At 36.4% G+C, this 21,269-nt stretch overlaps 1 protein-coding gene across 1 annotated transcript in view; it reads right to left on the minus strand.

Annotated features, from left to right (window-relative positions):
• KCTD7 (potassium channel tetramerization domain containing 7) overlaps positions 1 to 21,269 on the minus strand; it is a 48,034-nt gene that overhangs the window by 15,459 nt on the left and 11,306 nt on the right. Inside the window, exon 3 of the mRNA XM_053704853.1 lies at positions 20,735 to 20,913. Within this exon, the coding sequence (XP_053560828.1) occupies positions 20,735 to 20,913 (179 nt within the window). The remainder of the gene's footprint in view (positions 1 to 20,734; positions 20,914 to 21,269) is intronic.

Consider the following 21,269-nt stretch of genomic DNA (forward strand, 5'->3'; position numbering starts at 1 on the left):
CAGAAAGTCCCAATCTGAATTGGTTCTTTAAACTTATTTCATTCCATTTAGAATCATCAATCCACATTTGGAACTCAGTGATGTATTCTTCTACGTTCCTTTTTCCTTGTTTCAAAGATCTTAGTTTAGTTTCTGCAGTGATCTGAGTATGAGAGTCCTCATACAAGGATGTCATTGCTAGGAAAAATTCTTCCAAAGAATCAAGTATTGGATGGTTATTCTCAAAAAATCTGTTTGCCCATGAGCGGGGCTCCCCCTGGAGGAAAGAGATAGTGGTGCATACTTTGATTCTTTCAGAATGATAAGTCTTAGGCCTAAGTGAGAAAAGTAAATTACAAGCATTTTTAAAATCTCTATATTCACTTTGTTTACCAGTGAAGGTTTGTGGGTAATTAATATGTGGTTCAGGTGTTTCTAAACTTTTCACAGGTAAACATTCTTTTATTAGTGTTTTAAGTGCCTTGTTTTCTGTTTGTAATTCAGTTAAAGCCCTTACTAAGTATTCCAATTTTTGATTGATATTAGTGATTTCATTCTTTATTTCACTGGGATCCATTTTATATTTAGTGGTATGTCCTATATTTTATAGGCCTGAAAATTCTGTGGTATTCACAATCACTTTAAATGCTGAATACAAATTTATGAGAAAAATAAAGGTTTTGTTGCTCTTTTCTTATAATAAGCAAGAAGAAATAACTTATTCAACTTGTTATATAAGGTGAGGCTTTAGTTTAGTAATTGAATTAATATATATGAAATTATATCTTGCAATAACACATAAGGAAATGTGGATAGTTTCTGATATAAGAATGATACAACAAGGAGAACCACAGGAAAAAATGAGAGTGATAAATGGTTTAAATCACTCAAACGGCAGTTCAATAATATCCAGGGTAAAGTTGTTGCTTTAAGTGTAAGCAAGGTTTTCACGCACTCACACAAGCAGACAATAAAATATGTACAGTCCAAACACACTCTCATATATCCCAAATACGTATCAAAAGTACTTTTCCAGATGACAGGTTAATAAGCAAAAGAGGCAATCGAATATAGGTTTGATACAAACAACATAAGGTAAGTATTTGTGCGTGGAGAGCGCTACTTAGCTTATAACCTGGGCGGTTGAGGCAGCGTGGGTATGAGAGAGCTGAAAGGAGCTGACAGGCAGGTAGATTGAGCTCCGGTAACCGCTCAGTGTGAGCGCGACTTCGGCGTCTGTAGTATGAAGTTCCGGTAAGCGTAGTAATCTGGCAGGCTGGTTCCGGTAGGGAGTAAAGGTAGCAAACGAATATGCAGCGCATATAGTAAGGATTGAGCAAAAGACCTGAAAGACTAGTAAAGTCTAAGAGCAAAGTTATTTCACAGGAGCCAATGTGAACTGTGAAGGAACAACTTCAATTTTCAGGCCCAGAATGAGGCTAGACTGTGTCCTTAAATAGGAAGGAAGTTCTTGAGAGGTGTAAATTTAAAGGTATATCACACTAACATCCACCAGCTCTGTGATGTCATCATGGAAGAGGACTCCAGTGGCAACCTGTGAAGCTCTGGTGAACTCCATGTCCAAGAGGGTTAAGAGAGTGCTGGAAAATAATCGTGGCCACACAAAATATTAACACTTTGGGCCCAATTTGGACATTTCCACTTAGAGGTGTAATCACTTTTGTTGCCAACGGTTCAGACATTAATGGCTGTGTGTTGATTTATTTTGAGGGGACAGCAAATTTACACTGTTATACAGGCTGTACACTCACTACTTTACATTGTAGCAAAGTGTCATTTCTTCAGTGTTGTCACATGAAAATATAGAATAATATATTTACAAAAATGTGGGGGTGTACTCACTTTTGTGGGATACTGTATGTCACATTCCAATGTTCTTCACAGAGCAGAATATGATACAAGAAATAAAAGGTGCCACATAGTGCAAATCAGAAGATCACACAAATAAAAATTGTACAGAAGGAATCAGTCCTACTCACATGGGAGAAAGCACAAATAAGTGCTAAACAGGCAGACCGGATCCAAAAAGTCGTACGGCAGACTCTCAGGCAGCTCAGCAACAGATGTTATCCTTGTCCCATAGTAGAAGGAGTCCAGGGAAAAAAATGCACACACAGCAAACCATCAACCAGCAGCAAGCAAAGGGGTGTAAAGTCCCAAAAGAATAGGTAATCCAAAAATGCAGATGGGAAAGATAACAGCAGCAAGATATGGATAAAAAGTTTTTAAAACGTAATATTAAAACAACAGCTGAATATCCTCATGGATATGGAATCTATTATAGTACCCAGGAATTCTACCCTAGTACTGGGAGTAAGAGAACTCTTTTCTAAGTTTATCTTCCATCCATGAGATGTTCCTCTGCCAGACGACAGGATGGTGCTTAAACCATAATGTCATCCAAGTATGGCGCTACTGCTATAACTCTGGTTGTAGCCACAGCCAGCAGAGCCCCCAGAACCTTCGTAAAAACTCTTGGAGCAGTAGCTAGACCAAACAGTAGTTCAGGAGCGCAAACCTTAGGAACTTGAAGTGTTCTTTGTGTATAGGAACGTGAAGTTAAGCATCCTTCAGATCTATTGTGGTCATGAACTGTCCTTCCTGAACTACGGGAAGGATGGATCTTATTGTCTCTATCTTGAACGAGGGGACAAATAGAAATTTGTTTAAACACTTTAGGTGTTCTGCACGAGGTACCGGGTACAATGCACGTCCCCAAACCAAGCGTCTGAAAAGATAGATAGTCTGCCCCCTACCACATCCATAGCCGGATCGGGGGCTGCCCCTTCATGCCGACTTTGTCTCTGCGGGCTTCTTGTCTTGCTTGGACTTATTCCAGGACTGAGCCGGCTTCCAAGTCCCCTTTGATTGCTCGGGCTTTGCGGAGGGCTGTTGACGTTGAGATTTATCGGAACGAAAATTAGGACCTTGTCCTTTAGGTTTGTTCTTCTTATCCTGCGGTAAAAAGGCACCTTTGCCTCCCGTAGCAGTGGAAATAATTGAGTCCAGGCCTGGACGAAATAGAATCTTTCCCTTAAATGGGAGGGAAAAAAGTCTTGACTTCGAAGTCATGTCCGCAGACCAGGACTTCAACCATAGTGCCCTACGGGCTTGAACAGAAAAATCTGAAGCTTTAGCATTCATGCAAATAATCTGCATAATTGCATCACAAATAAAAGAATAAGATACCCTTGAAGTCTTAATTCTTTCCTGGATCACATTGGGGGGACCCTCCACCTCGATCAACTCAGATAAGGAGTCGCACCAGTAGGTAGCCACTCCAGCAACCACAGGAACCACCACTGCCATTGAAATAAATATCCCGTATGCTGAAACATCTTTCTTAACAGAGTTTCTATCTTCTTATCCATGGGCTCTTTAAACAACAAACTATCCTCAAGCGAGATAGTAGTACGCTTAGCAAGCGTGGAGATAGCGCCATCCACCTTGGGGATGGAACCCCACAACTCCAATTGAGAGTCCGGAACCAGGAATAATTTTTAAAAGAAGAAGAAGGGGAAAAAGAAGAACGTTTTTCTCATTCATTCTTAAAAATGTTGCCATCTTTACAGGAACGGAGAAAGTCTGTGGTACAACCCTGTCCTCGTAGACCTTATCTAATTTAGGAATCAAAGGTTCCTCAGGTAATTTAGGTTCTGGGACCTCTAAAGTAGCCAAAACTTCCTTTAACAGAAAGAGTAAATGTTCAATCCTAAATCTAAAGTATGGTTCCTCCGTAGCTGGGTGCTTAGAGGCAGCAGATTTCGACCCAGAGGGAGCATTTTCTGAAGTATCAGAGGCGTCTTCATCAGCGGATAATCTTGTATCAGATAACTCCAACAAGCTAGTAGATGACCCCTGGGAAGGATAGCAATATTTGACCTTTTGCTTGCGCTTAGCAGGGTGAGGTAAAGCACTAAAGGCTGCAGACACTGCCGTTTGTAACTGCTCAGTAAAGTCTGGCAGTTAAAAGGGCCCCTCCAGATGGAGGATTAGGAGTGCTACGGGAAGCTGCATGTGTATTAGGAGATGACTGTAGGGTGCGTACCTCACGGGACGGAAGCTCCTCAGGGGTGGACGGCTTAGTGGTACTAAACATATTAACTTTGACATGATTACATTATCAAGGCATGTGAAACATAATTGAGCAGGTGGGTATACCGTGGCCTCCTCACAATATAAATACATAGTATTAGACTTAGTTAAAGAGGGAGTACCCTCTAACGCATCAGAATCCTCAATAGCTTGTGCTTATAAAGCAGACTTTGATATTAAGAAAAAAATGGCCCCTTTATACCCCCAATGGCTGGGGCACTCACCACCTCCTATGACCCAGGCCCAAAAGAGAAACTGTTTTGTCTCTGGAAAACCGCACGTCAAGAAAGAGGAAATCAGTCTGACCACACCCGGTCACGTGGTGCGCAATGCAGGACTGCCCCTGCTATAGGAAAAGTGTGCCAAGCCTCTCAGGCTGCGCAGCTTACCAAAACAAAAGTAAAAACCTGTACGTTCCAACATTTACCTGAGCCCATCTCACACATGTCGCAGCATAATCATAATAAAATAAATGATGCGATTAATCCCCCCTGTTCAATAATCTCCTTCCAGGGATATTAACCCTTGATTCCATACAGATAAAAGGAGTCACACTGTGACCTTGTCTTCTTGTGTTATCATATATGTATAAAAAAATGAAATGATCTTAGCGGACTCTATGCCGTGGAACAGAAACACAGCCTCTCAAGTTTGACAGTCTTGTAGCGTTGCTCCTGACATGGACTTGAGTAATGGAAGCAGGCAGTGAAACTTGTCAACACTGATTGCTTAGGAGCTGTTAATACGAGTCTGGATTGATTCGCAGAAAGACTCTCCCTGCATCTCCAGACTCTAACATTCATCAATGCTCTCACTGAGAGGCTCACAAGACTACTTCCAGTCCTATTTCGAAAGGGCAGATACCCTTCATAAGGAACTACTCCGTATCTTTTATCTGACACTTCTCTGCCAACCACCTGTGACGAAAGGCAAAGAATGACAGGGATATGAAGGAAGTGGGGGGAGTATGTCAGCCTTTGGCTGGGGTGTCTTTGTCTCCTCCTGGTGGCTAGGTTCAGTATTTCCCACAAGTAAGGAATGATGCCGTAGACTCTCCTCATATTAAGAAGAAAAAAGATTACTTCTAGCAGAGTTAGCGCCCGAGCGGGAGCGTTAAATACCGCTCCACTTGTAATCTGGCCCTTAATGGGGCGTTGTAGTTAATATTTTCTATGTGTCATCTAAAAGGGATGATTTAAAAATGAAAAAAAGATTTAGTTTTAAATTGTATTTTTTATTTTAACTAAATACCGCAGAATTCTAGTTTTTGTACTCAAAAATGTTCTAACTCTTAGATTTTATTATTATTATTATTATACTTTATAAAGCGACAACAATTGTGAAATGTAAAGACAGAAATAACAAGGATATAAATGTCAGACGTTTTTTTTTTCGATCTGTAATGTTATCTTCCAACAAACAAAATCCAGAGAAAAAAAATACAAGTAATTTATAATTAGGAACATTTTTAATTTAAAAAAAAATAAAAAACACTGATTGCATTATTCTGCACACTCATCTAATACTTTGTGGAAGCACCTTTTGGATTTATTACAGCAGCAAGGCTTTGTGAATAAGTCTCTATTAACTTTGGAATTTAATCCCACTTTTCCTTCAAATTGTGAGGGGATCTCCTGTTTACAGCTCCCTTTAGCTCATTCTACAGGTTTTCAATGAGCTTGAGGTCTGGATTCTGACTGGACTATTCCAAGACTTTGATTTTTCCTTTTCTGGTTTGTCAGAACATAGCACATTTTCTCAGATGTTTAGGGCTGACTAAATTAAACCATTTGCATAAATTTAGACAGGTTTGGATATTTATTTTTGAAAGAAAGGGTTTCCATCTTGCCACCCTATCCCATAGCCCTGACCTGCAGAATATAAGAGATGGTGATTACATGCAAGAAGTGACTGGTACCTGCCAGAAAGTCCTTTAGCTCCTTCAGTGTTGCTGGCAGCCTCTTGGTAGCATCCTTGATAAGTTTTCTCCTTGTCCTCTCATCAACTTTGTGAGGTTGTCCTGGTCTTTGCATCAAATTGTGCAGGGGGGGAGCGCCAAAGAGTCCTCTAAACGAAGAGTCTATAGGCTGAAGAGTGGGATCAGAAGGTTAAATAGGGAGTGTTAGGCGGGGTATTAATTAAAATAGGAGATCAGTGTGACCCTCATAAATCTCATAGAACCTTAAAAAAATCCAATAAAATGTCTAATACAAAAAAGGTCTAATACAAAAAAGGATATGTAGAATTGAAATGTTAAAATACTTATAGATGGTAGGATATCCACATGTGTGTAAAAGTACGGTATTTAGGCACTGGTAAAGTCGATAAAAATAACTAAGAACCTTAAAAGTAACTAAGAACCTTAAAAGTATACCTAATTTAATAAACACGAGTATATAAACACAAGTACATTAAAACAAATATATAAACTGATTTTACGGATGTCTAAAAAATGTCCCGGATAGAGTCTTTGAGTTATAAATTAAGTCCAGATAGTTCCCATGTAATCCAGTATATCCTAGTGTGTCCAATGGGGATAACTCCAAGGTACGGTAGGGTGAAAGAGTAGATGATGAAAAAATAATAAAAAATATATAAAAATACAAAAAAAATTACAAAAAATTAAAAATATAAATATAAAAATATAAAAAATAGTTTATAAGAGGTGAAAAAGGTGGTGTGTCTTCGTGTGAAAAATTGTGTAATAAAATTGTGTAATAAAAAAGTGTTAAAAAATGTATATGTGACAAGTGTATAAAAATAAAAATATGAAAAAAGTGTTAAAAAATATATATGTGAAAAGTGTATAAAAATGTGTAAAAATGTGAAAAAAGGTGTGTGAGCGATGTGAAAGAAAAAATAATAAAAAGGTGTGTGAGCGATGTGAAAGAAAAAATAAAAAATGGCCAAAAAACAGGTGTACACCTGGTTATAATGTGGTACGATTACTCGGTTATTCGGTAATTACACCCCTGTAGTGGAGTTATTCACTAAGAGTTGCTGAGAGTTATAGTTTATTTCCTATAAGAGTGTATATCCAGAGGTTTATATCTTTGGTAAACAGTTGAAAGGTTTTTTCCCATGCCATTTATGCAAGGCTTGCAAGCATGGCAAAAAAACTAATACATTTAAATCTATGGTCATGAAGGAAAACTTCGTTATGAAAGATACAATCAGATGTCAGGATACAGGTGTAATATACCTAATTGAGTGTGAATGTGGGCTCCAGTACATCGGCCAGACATCTAGGAAACTAAAAGATAGAATACGGGAACATCTCCTCCAGATTAAATGGAAGAAAGATGATTTCCCTATATACAAACACTTTAAGGAAACCCATAATGGTAGTAGTGCGAGTTTTAAATACATGGGTATATGTAAACCCATGAAAAATTGGAGAGGGGACTTTGAAAAACAACTTCTAAAAATGGAATCCAAATGGATTTTTAATTTAGATTGTATATTCCCCAAGGGCCTTAATAGTAGTGTGGAAATTTTTCACTTATTATGATACTTCTCGCACGAAGTGTATAGAATCCAAAGATACAGAACACTACACTACCAATGGTAGGCCCACTTTTTGATCTGGAAGTCATCTACCCACTCACTTATCCTACAGTTACAGTCAACATAGAGGTACCTGGAATACCTTGAATACTCTTTACCTGTACCACGTTTGGTTTCTTTAATTTTAGAATATCATGGGAGATCCTTAAAATGAGTCTGTATTTTATACCAAGTTGATTGTAGACTGGTTTATCTATACTTTATCATCTAAGGTGAACTTAAACGTCTAACGTTCTTATATGTATTATGCAATTTTAGATATTTTTAGATATTTTTATAGTTACCCCCTAGAATTTTAATTTTTAGACTCCAACAAGCCTCACTGAAACAAAAGTATTCTTTTATGCACAGTATTTGTAATAACGATTTGTATAATTATAATAGATGGTTGTAATTATACAATTTTTTACATCCTATTCCCTAACTGAGTTTTTATCAAGTTATAAATTTATATATATATATATATATTGATTTTATATATATTATATGTTTATTTATTAATTTTTTACATCTATTTTCGTTTCTTGGTGATATAGCCATATGTAGGCTGACATTATTTAAAGATCCGTTTTTTAAACAATTTGTTTTTTATAAAATTTCAAAATTCGATTTCTAAGATCTGAGCCTTGGTATCTACCATTTATACTTTTAACATTTAATATATTGAGATTTATTTTACACACTATCAAAACGACCGGTAAGATTATAACATTGTTTACCCGTTTTCCGGAAGTTACCATGGTAACATTATTAGGAATAAAGGTTTACCTAATTCCGGAAGCCAATACATATAGCATTGCAAGACTTCCGGCCATAAAACTGATAACCTTCCGAAGGGGCTCTGGTATGGTGGAAAACCGGAAGTGACAGTAAAGGATGTGACACGAAAACCAGGTCACTTCCGTTTACGTATTGCCAACCAGGCTAAATCTCTGAAGGCGGAAGTAAATAACGCCACTACAATATCTCCTATTACCATTTCCGGGCTACACATGATACTACACGGCTCCAAAGGTAAAATGTTTGGCGCGAAATTCCAGCAAATCACATTGGCTGGTTATTATTATAAAAGGTATGTGAATACAACAAGCCGATATCAGTCTTGAAAAAGGTCCGAGGAGAGGACCGAAACGCGTAGACAATTTCTGATATCACGGCTCAGATCATATTGGTAAGCCTATTACCTACCTATTCACTTGTTTTTAGCTTTATTGCACCATATAATTTTTATCTTATTTTAGGGCTTTGGATACATTTGCGGATTGCACTTGAGAATCTCCCTAAGAAGAGGTTTTTATCTGATTATCAAGTTGGAAATAAGATTTAGGACCTCTTTCTTTTCCAATCCTTTGGATTAAAACTAAAGGGATTATCTATAAACCTCTGGATATACACTCTTATAGGAAATAAACTATAACTCTCAGCAACTCTTAGTGAATAACTCCACTACAGGGGTGTAATTACCGAATAACCGAGTAATCGTACCACATTATAACCAGGTGTACACCTGTTTTTTTGGCCATTTTTTCATTTTTTCTTTCACATCGCTCACACACCTTTTTTTCACATTTTTACACATTTTTATACACTTTTCACATATATATTTTTTAACACTTTTTTCATATTTTTATTTTTATACACTTGTCACATATACATTTTTTACATTTTTTAACACTTTTTTATTACACAATTTTATTACACAATTTTTCACACGAAGACACACCACCTTTTTCACCTCTTATAAACTATTTTTTATATTTTTATATTTATATTTTTTTGTAATTTTTTTTGTATTTTTATATATTTTTTATTATTTTTTCATCATCTACTCTTTCACCCTACCGTACCTTGGAGTTATCCCCATTGGACACACTAGGATATACTGGATTACATGGGAACTATCTGGACTTAATTTATAACTCAAAGACTCTATCCGGGACATTTTTTAGACATCCGTAAAATCAGTTTATATATTTGTTTTAATGTACTTGTGTTTATATACTCGTGTTTATTAAATTAGGTATACTTTTAAGGTTCTTAGTTACTTTTAAGGTTCTTGGTTATTTTTATCGACTTTACCAGTGCCTATATACTGTACTTTTACACACATGTGGATATCCTACCATCTATAAGTATTTTAACATTTCAATTCTACATATCCTTTTTTGTATTAGACCTTTTTTGTATTAGACATTTTATTGGATTTTTTAAGGTTCTATGAGATTTATGAGGGTCACACTGATCTCCTATTTTAATTAATACCCCGCCTAACACTCCCTATTTAACCTTCTGATCCCACTCTTCAGCCTATAGACTCTTCGTTTAGAGGACTCTTTGGCGCTCCCCCCCTGCACAATTTGATCCAATTACACTTGAGATCCGGTTGGGAGATCTCGCTTTTTTCGGAGGGGCTTGAGTGGATGGCTCTCTTTGAAGCTTGAGATACACATTAGTTATACTGTCCTGGTCTTTGCAATGTCTCTGTGGTGCCACATATTCTTCACTTATTGATGATGTTTTTGACTGTGCTCCATGGTGCATCCAGTACCTTCAATATTATTTTATATCCCTTTCCAGATTGGTACTTTTCAACAATTAGCTCTCACAGTTTATTTGGCTACTCTTTGCGGACAATGGGGCATATGTATCAAGCTCCGTATGGAGCTTGATGCCCCGTGTTTCTGGCGAGTGATCAGACTCGCCAGAAACAGCAGTTATGAAGCAGCGGTCACAAAGACCGCTGTTCCATAACCTGTCCGCCTGCTCTGAGCGTGAGTACGATCGGGTTGATTGACACCCCCCTGCTGGCGGCCTATTGGCCGCGAGTCTGCAGGGGGCGGCGTTGCACCAGCAGCTCTTGTGAGCTGCTGGTGCAATGATGAATACGGCAAGCGTATTGCTTGCCATATTCAGTGATGTCTGGCGGACCTGATCCGCACTGGCGGATCAGGTCCGCCAGACTTTCATAACTAGAGGCCCATGGCTCTCAAAGTAGGATACAACCCCAAACATTCAGGCAAATCCTACAACAACAGCTGACTTTAACCTGGGTTTGATCAGAATCACTTTTACTGATGGCAGGTGTATGCTATTTACCTACAGGCATGATTTAAAATGTGATAGGTTAACTGTTAACACAGCTAAAGTCCCTATTATGGTGTGCAAACTTATGCAATCAGGGTGTTGATGATTTTTGTTTGTTTGTTTTTAAATATTTAAAACATTCCAAATAATTAACTATTTTTTGGAGGTTGTTTTGTTTTTTATGGACTTTGCTTGTTGGAAGATCAAATTACAGATGGAAAAAGTCTGACCATTAAATTGTTATGTCTGTCTTTAAATTACAAAAACCTGCAGTTTCATAAGGTTGTGTAGACTTTTCATATCCACTGTAGGTGTCTCAAAAACATATCTTTAGCACCAACTCTGTCACACAGACAAAGCTGAAAGATTAGTATTGCTTAGTATAAGCCTGTTAGCTCTATCTATAAAAATAAAAATTGTGACAGCAGATAACAGAATGTGTAAGACGATTTTGTCTGATCATAATCCTATCTAATTGCAGCTGATATCAGTACATCTAAGAATAAATACAGCAGTATCTGCTCAAACATATGGTAACTTAATCACTGAGGACATTACAGCCAACATGTAAGTTTTCCAGACAATTAAGCTTATGTTTAGAGCAAATAAAATCATTTCAGATTACAAAAAGTAAATATTTAATCATACTTTATATGTGATAGGGATGCCCCAATATCTGCTTTTCTCCAGTAGTAGAAGATGAGATAAAATGAAAACTGGTTATCAACAGATGCCAAAAAGACAAATCCAGCTATCTCCTAATGTGAAACAGGTAACCTCTTCTACCAGTAATGTTCCTACTTTCTTTATACCTACTCATTAAACATTAAAAGGACATCAACATTCATTTATATACATGCATTGTGTCATGGGAGGACTGGCAACTTTTATCCCAGGGCAAATACAACCCCAGTAGCCCAATTACAAACTGCTCTGTCTCTTTTTAAAATGTATATTCCTGCCACCGCACAGTGATCTGAACCTCAATAGTAGACTAGGGGCAGCATGTTCAGCCTCCTTTGTTTCCTTGCCTTAAAAATTCACATAACACCACCAAGTCCCATCTTTCCAAGGCTGCTGCCCCAGAAACACACCGGATCGGCTGAATCTTGGTGCATGGGCTAGAAACCTTAGAGGACCCTGCACTTTACAATCTGAGCACAATATTGCAAAGGGCTCAGGGCCTGTGCAGTATAAGGGGCCAGCCATGCAGAAAGACAGTTTTTATTTGTTTGCACTGGTTGTCCTTTGGTCTCCCTACATCAGATCCTAATGATTCATTCACCCTCCCCTTTAAACAGTGGTGCTATTGTCCCCCTGTTCCAATAATAAAATGTTATTAAGCATTCCAGTGCAATGCAACGTGATTGCTATTCCCGTGCAATTTAAGCACAAAACATATTGAATATGTTTACAATCTTTCCTTTGTCCTTTTCTGTGGCTAACCAGATGTAAATCAGCTCACACACTGATCAAAGTTATCTATGTGTTGCATGTCGCAGGGTCAAGAACCGCTGCATATTAAAGAAACATTTTAGTCCAACAACATCTTCTTACGTTTTATTATTTAACAAATGCTTTGCAAATATTAGCAATATTGTGCGTTAAAGGGACATGAAACCCAACATTTTTAAACAACTTTCCAATTTACTTCTATCGTCAATTTTGCTTAATTATCTTAATATCCTTTATTGAAGGAGCAGCAATGCACTACTGGGAGTTAGCTGAACACATCAGTAAGCTAATGATAAGAGTCATACATTTGTAGCCACCAATTAGCAGCTAGCTCCTAGATACTGCGCCTACCTAGGTATGCTTATCAATAAAGGATACCAAGCGAACTAAGAAAATTAGATAATAAAAATAAAAAGGAAAGTTGTTTAAAACTGTATGCTATGTCTGAATCATGAAAGAAAAAAATTGGGTTTAATATCCCTTTAAAGGGACAGTCAACCCAAAAATTATTTTAACTTATTTAAATTAAGTAATTAACAAGGTTAACAGCAAACCGTAGCCCAATTTTGATACAAATATACATTGGTAGTAAAAAGACTTACTTTTCCTCCTCTGGCCGTTTTGAAATGGCCGCCTGATCCTTCCTTGCCTGACGTCACCCAAACAATTTCCAGCTTCATCTGAGGGATTTGTCGATCCTGCGCGTCCGCTTGTATCGCGCATGCACAGTTTTTGTCAAAATGGGCATTATTTGCGCCGGACCTGTGTGCCTGATTGGTAGGAGAAGAGCTAACTCCCTATTGGGAATTTGCATGCACATCATAGAAACGCCTCCTGTATACTCCTAATTGTTTGTCCCCACTTATACACGCTCAAACCAACTAATACAACTCTGCAAGTATTTTCTTCCTAATTTATTAGTAAGCCACAGCTCTGGCGATCTCCTTCAGTTACCGTTACACTTTAGCTGTTTCCTTTGTTATCTCTCCGATACAGAAGATGCTTCCCAGCTGTTTCTTGACTTTTCAATTCTTCGTATTCCATCACATTATTAGTGATGCACCGTGCACAAAGTCTTTCAAACCTCGCTGCTGGGGGTGACAATAAGCTTTTAATAAAGGGCAAAGCAAATTGCAATTAATGCCAACATTCAGGGCAAGTCCTAATGTGATTAGAGCTGATACACTTTAATTATGCACAATGTGAGCGTGTATAAGTGGGGGCAAGCAATTAGGAGTATACAGAAGGGAGTTTCTATGATGTGCATGCAAATTCCCAATAGGGAGTTAGCTCTTCTCCTACCAATCAGGCACACAGGTCCGCCGCAAATAATGCCCCTTTGACAAAAAATGTGCATGCGCGACACAAGAGGACGCGCAGGATCGACAAATCCCTTCGATGAAGCTGGAAATTATTTGGGTGATGTCAGGGAAGGAAGGATCAGGCGGCCATTTCAAAATGGCAGGAGGAAAAGTAAGTCTTTTTACTACCTATGTATATTTAGATCAAAATTGAACTACGGTTTGCTGTAAATCTCGTTAATTACTTAATCTGAATAAGTTAAAATAATTTTTGGGTTGACTGTCCCTTTAACATCACTTTAGAGCAATCAATAGTGATTTTATTTTTGCGCTCATATTACAAGTTGAAAGTAATATTTTAGCACTTGAGTGAAAGTCTAGGGCTTGCTACTGTATATCGCATAGCGTTGGTGCGCTAAATCCCTAACTTAATATACATCTATGAGAGCACACTGAAAACTCATGTCAGCAATAGCTTGAGTGCTAAGATGATGGTGCACTAAACCTTCACTCAGGTAGTGGAGTTCATCACTTATTTTTATACTATGTCAATACATTGTATTGAAATAGAAGTTACAAACACTGCCCACATACACCACATTCATATACATAAACATACAGGTATATACAAACACTTTTCTACACACATACAAATACACAGACATATATATATATATATATATATATATATATATATATATAGATAGATAGATAGATAGATAGATAGATATACACCTCTGAGCCATTCCCAGTCTAGCATCTGATCATAAACCATATCTCTTTAAATCACTGTTAAAACATTTAAGGACATTAACCCCTGCACGCCATTAGGACGTTCCATCACGACCTAACAGAACTGGGCTTTAACACTGTTAGGACACGCATGATCCAGGACTTGAAATCACGTGATCACTTCAATGATTGTGTGATTTCATTTTTACTAATAGTGTTTACATCTGATCTTTGTTCCGATGTAAACAATACTGTACTGCCACAAGGGGTTAAGGACCAAGGGTTTTCCCAGTTTCAGTGCTTAAAGGGACACTGAACCCAAATTTTTTCTTTCATGATTCAGATAGAGCATGCAATTTTAAGCAACTTTCTAATTTACTCCTATTATCAAATTTTCTTCATTCTCTTGGTATCTTTATTTGAAAAGCAAGACTGTAAGTTTAGATGCCGGGCCATTTTTGGTGAACAACCTGGCTTGTCCTTGCTGATTGGACAGAACCAATAAAAAGTGTTGACCATGGTTTGAACCAAAAATTGGCTGGCTCCTTAGCTTAGATGCCTTCTTTTTCAAATAAAGATAGCAAGAGAATAAAGAAATATTGATAATAGAAGTAAATTAGAAAGTTGATTAAAATTTCACGCTCTATCTGAATCATGAAAGAAAAAAATTGGGTTTAGTGTCCCTTTAAAGGACAAGGACAATTTTGCCATTTTTGCTCATTATTTCTTTCACCTTAAAGGGACACTGAACACAAATGTTTTCTTTCGTTATTCAGATAGAGCATGCAATTTTAAGCAACTTTCTAATTTACTCCTATTATCAATTTTTCTTCGTTCTCTTGCTATCTTTATTTGAAAAAGAAGGCATCTAAGCTATTTTTTGTTCAAAACTCTGGACAGCACTTGTTTATTGGTGGGTGAATTTATCCACCAATCAGCAAGAACAACCCAGGTTGTTCACCAAAAATGGGCCGCCATCTAAACTTACATTCTTGCTTTTTAAATAAAGATACCAAGAGAATGAAGAAAATTTGATAAATTTGATAAATTGGGGTTCAGTGTCCCTTTAATTATCTACTCTCTTGTTAAGCACAACCATACATATTATATACTGTTTTTTAACAGACTGATAGGGATTTCTAGTGATACCCTTTATGGATACATAAAATAAAAATAAATAATAATTAAATACTGAAAAACGGGGGGGAAATAAATAAAACATTTTTTGCAGTTCTCTTTTTTTTACAAAACTAGTGTAGCTAAAGAAAAATACCTCCAAATAAATTAATTCATTGTTGTTCTGATTTTAGGAATTTGTCTATGTTTCCAAGTAATGTAAAGCAAATACAGGTAGCCCTCAGTTTACGCCGGGGTTAGGTTCCAGAAGGAATGGTTGTAAATTGAAACCGTTGTAAATTGAAACCCAGTTTATAATGTAAGTCAATGGGAAGTGAGGGAGTTCGGTTCCAGGCCCCTCTCAAAATTGTCATAAGTAACACCTAATACAGTATTTTTAAAGCTTTGAAATGAAGACTTTAAATGCTAAACAGCATTATAAACCTAATAAAATAATCACACAACACAGAATATATAATTAAACTAAGTTAAATGAACAAAAACATTTGCTAAACAGCATTATAAACCTAATAAAAAATTAAACAACACAGACTTCACTTGCATTTTTCTGCAAACAGTTCTTTCTATGCATTCCAATCTGGACTGATTTATAGACAGGAAGATCTCGTTCCTTTGAAATCTGCTCGATAGCTCAGGTCTAGTTAAACTGATTAATTTCGGCTTTGCTGCAACACAGCTCCACCTACTGGCTATTTTAATAAATACACTGCTTCTCAATGCTTTTCAATAGCAGTCACATGACTGGAAAAAAAGGTTGTTATTCTGAAACGGTGTAAATTGAACCGTTGTAAACCGAGGGCCACCTGTATAGGCTAAATACTACAAAGATGGAATTATTGTTTTAATGCTACAATTTGCTATGTTTGGACTGTAAGCTAAACAATGGCCACTAAATTCAAAACTGCTACATAAAAGTATATATTTGTAAAATTTAGACACCCCAGGTTATTTATCTAGAGGTATTTTGACACATTATGTTTAAACCATTTATCTCCCAACCACGCAGCATATAGATTCCAAGAAGCTATCCCTATGTTAGTACTGAAGCGTAGGTCTGAGGCTGCCGCAACTTACCACCCTCCCAAACTCTTGGGTTAAGATATCCTGCAATAGGATACTGGACTGCTACGCAGTAAAATAATACTGCCGCTACTATAAAAAGTTGTAGATTGCTTCTCCTGAGCCTGCCTATGTATGCTTTTGAATAAAGGATAACAAGGGAATGAAGTAAATGTGATAAAAAGATTTAAATTGAAAAGTCCACTTAAAATGATATGGTCTGTCTGAATCATGAAAGGTCCAGACTTTCTGGATAAAAATGCATTATTATGTGGCTTGAGACAAAGAAAAAGTCAGAAAATTGGGACAGACAGGAACACACCTGCAAAATGACAGAGGAAGGCAGTAACAAGAGAAGAGAGACAGAGAAAAGTTCACTACTAATAAACCGAGAACCCGATTATCAAAAGTGCACCACCAAAAATGTGTACAACCCCATTTAGCCTCACTGGGGAAGTCTTGGTGTAGTTAAAAAAAGAAAATGGACTGTCCCTGTGAGTGGCAAGCTGTATACAGATGTTATGTTCGTATTACAAGTTAAAAGTAAATGCTATCACTTGAACACAATTGAATTTAATGCACATCGGGATAGGGTGACCATAGAGCTCTGGTTAACTGTTTTGCAAAACAAAAAAGTTTCACAAAACACATCAAAATACATTGCAAAGTACAGTTACACTCATAATAACACTATCTAATAAATATTATTTAAAATATTATTGAACAAGAGCTTTAACATTGAGATATATACATGACTAAATATGTATATGTATGTGTATGTGTGTAGTACTGTGTACAAATGTATTTATGTATTTGCATGTGTATATATGCATTTACAGACATATATACACATAAATACATATGTATACATATTTAGACATACATATAAGTGCATTGAAGCCCTTAGCAGTCAAGCAGATGAAAACACGTAAAAGCATATTAATACAATATTCATACTTTATAGTGTTATACTGTGTATTTACCGTAAATATGTGACATTCCAAATGTTCTGCACAAAGCAGAATATGTTCTATGCATTTTTAAATAGATATTAATATATATCAGTATATATCTATACCTACTGTATATACTATACTATACTATATATATATATATATATATATATATATATATATATATATATATATATATACACATACATACATATATATATATATATATATAGGTACAGATATATATTGTACCTAAATACTATCAGATATATAGAAAAATGCATTTATAAAAAAATTTAAAATATTTTGCTATGTGAAGAACATTGGAATGTGAAATATTAATATAGTAGGGTGTTAAGGTTTTTTCCACTTTTTTTGCTCCATTGACTTCTATAGGGAATATGTCAACACGGTCGCGAAATTCTAACTTCTGCTTTTTGCGCTCCTTGGGTTAGAGTTTAAGCAAAAACGTTTTACATTGAACTTGTAATACGAGCACTACCCAACACACGTAAAAAGCTTATTTCTAGCAGTTAGAGCGCGAGTGATAAATACCACTCCTTGGTTGGTAACTAGCCATAGAACAAGCTATAATGCTATTGTTCATTCTCAGGTTAAGCGCTTCTCTCTTTTTGCATACATATAAAAATGTAGCCACCAATCAGCAAGCACTTACCCAGGTGAATAAAAAAAACGGCTGGCTCGTATGCTTACATTCCTGCTTTTTAAATAAAGATATCAAGAGAACGAAGAAAATGTATAATTGGAGTAAATTAGAAAGTTGCTTAAAATTGCATGATCTATCTGAATCATGAAAGAAAAAAATGGGTTTCATATCACATTAAAACATTAGTATTGTGTTATTTAAAAATTAAAGTGAATGTAAATTTTTGCTGAAATGAAAGTATCTGTCAATTGCTTATTACTATATTAATCAAGCCGCCACTTTCTTTTTAAAAAAAAAAGTACAATAAATTTTATATTTATATTACTAACTTTCGTCCGTTGTATTTACCAGCTCCTCCCACCCGCAACTTCCTGATCTTATTCAATCCTAAGTATACAAAGGTCCCACCCGCTGTTTACGTAGTGGCAATGTGCGCTCCCGGCGATGATAACCACTGCGCATGCGTTAAACGCTGATGCAGATTTCTGGCAACATAGTATTCAAGGAATGAATACATTCACTTCATTGTGTACAGTACAGCAGCATCACAACGTCCCTACCTTGTTTTGAAACAAGTAGAATTATTAAGATATTTAGAAAAGTCCAGATAACCTTTAATCTGTTATGATTAATTAAGCATTTTATTATTTTAGAATTCGGAGCCCATGTACCATAATACTTACCTAGCGCTCCAAAACTTCAAGCATCAATGACTAAGTCCGATAACTGTGCACAAGCTTCAGAGATCATTGTCAGAAGAGCTGTCTAACGCAAGCGCAATACGGACGCGTGACGTCGGCAAAAGGGGTTGGTCCCCCCGGGCGGAATACAATTATTGGTTGACATGATTGAGCCTACCATGTCAATCAATAATCCAAAATGGGGGCGGAGGATTCTAATTACGATCGCAACAATATAAACTAAAATTAATAGGTAATTAAAACTTTAATTAAAAAAATGATGAATTAAACTGCTGTTATTTTTACTTCATTTTGAATGCGAACTTTACAGAGCATACTGACTTTGCATTCACTTTAATATGAACTTGTTTTCTTTGCATTATTCGAGGTCTGAAAACACTGGTCTCTTAATTTTTTCCAGAGCTGTATATATATATATATATATATATACACACACACAAAAAGCTGCACCCAGGTGGTAAATCGCCATAGAACAGGCTAACAATGGTATTGAGCTGGTTGTTCATTCCTGTGAGTGCGCTTCTCTCTGTATGTATTTAGTCTCCCTATGGGAAAAAGGGTCAACCAGACGTGGACTCCTTGCTCAGTGTGCTTAGAGGAATATGGCTACACCTCACTGGCGAGGCCCAATGAAGGCCGAAATGATCATCTGGGGTTGCTGTGTTCCTTGTTCAGAGAGGAATTGCCTGGTATTTCGGCTTTGGACTGACCGTTAGAGGCGAGATCAGACTGATATACTACAGGAAAGTTCTACTCTGTGAAAAGCATTACTGGGCTAAAAAGCTGCACCCAGGTTGTATATCGGTATTGAGCCAGTTGTTCGTTCCTGTGAGTGCACTTCTCTCTGTATGTATATATATATATATATATGTCTAAATCTAAATATGTGTATTATGTGTGTGTATGTATATTTATATATGTGTATATATGTATGTATATACATGTGTATTTATGTAGTTAAATTTGAAAATATGTATATACATTTGTATACACATATATACACGTGTAGATACATATATACACTCATACATACACTTTTCAGCCCTTAACAGTCAAATACCTTAAACATAAAAAATATAGTGTATTCAATTTGAATGTGTTATAGTGTTTTACTGTGTTTTCAATAGAAATATTTTACATTCTATTGTTCTTCACCAAAAATAAAATGTTCTTTGTATTTTTAATAGATATTTCTATATATCTTACCTGTATATATTAACACACATATATATATATATATATATATATATATATATATATATATATATATAGAACATTTTCTTCTATGTGAAGAACATTGGAATGTAAAATATTCATAACTACCTCCGGCTTTAGAGATCTTAGTCTAACGCAGTGTCAGTTTAGCTCGAGAGAGATAAGTGGGTTTTTTTTAGAACCGCTCTTTCTATTGAAACCTACAGGGGGGAATAAGTCAACAAGGTCGCAATATCCGAAGTCCTGAAGTTAGCTCGCATCACATTTTTGCTCTCGCACTAACTTTTGACTTTCATCTTGTAATACGTGCGCTAACCCGGCAGCGTTAACATTTTACTTTGAGCGCAGTTAGCTAGAGAGAGAAAAATGTTGTTAGTGTGCTACTTGTAATCTGGCCCATATTTATTGAATAAATGGGATTTCTTCCTGAGTATAGCTGTTTCCCTTGAATAATGTAGTGACAAAAAACAGTTATTGCTGAATTAAAGAGTGTTCCTTAACTGGTAATGAGTATTTATTTGGCAGGTTGAGTGAAGCTAAAAGAATATGATAGTCAGATTTATCTTTTGCAATAAAAGAGGAGCATATAGGTTATACAAATATATTCATAAGCCTCTCAGGTGTTTACCAGTAACACAATTATGCTAAAAATAACCCTTTTCATGTTAGAAGAAAGGTGTTGTTAGCTAAAGAAAATAAGTCTTCATAATAAGAAAAATTCATTTGTGATGCTCAGAAGTAGTGTTGAGCCCCTAGGTGCTTGCTCACCTTTGTAATAAGGCATAAGGTCTAGGAATGCTTGTCTCACTTTCTCTCCAGTCATTGGCTGCATTTTATCAAGGCTGTCTACAAGAGGTCCAATAGAATAGTACTGAGCTTCTTTATACACCATTTTTACTCGCTCCTTTGGAGGCAGTTCACCACAGCGAAGGAAATTAAGGATGTCTCTAAAAGATAGACACAACAATATGTCAACATGTGTGTGATAATATGTAGACATTTATTGCAATGTTAAAGGGACAGTCTACACCAGAATTTTTATTGTTTTAAAAGATAGATAATCCCTTTATTACCCATTTCCCAGTTTTGCATAACCAACACAGTTATAATAATATACTTTTAACCTCTGTGATTATCTTGTATCTAAGCCTCTGCAAACTGCCCCTTTTTTCAGTTCTTTTGACAGACTTGCAGTCTAGCCAATCAGTGCCTGCTCCCTGATTACTTCATGTGCACGAGCACAGTGTTATCTATATGAAATATGTGAACTAACACCCTCTAGTGGTGAAAAACTGTTAAAATG

Source organism: Bombina bombina, chromosome 3, assembly GCF_027579735.1.
Source record: "Bombina bombina isolate aBomBom1 chromosome 3, aBomBom1.pri, whole genome shotgun sequence".
Lineage (NCBI taxonomy): Eukaryota > Metazoa > Chordata > Amphibia > Anura > Bombinatoridae > Bombina > Bombina bombina.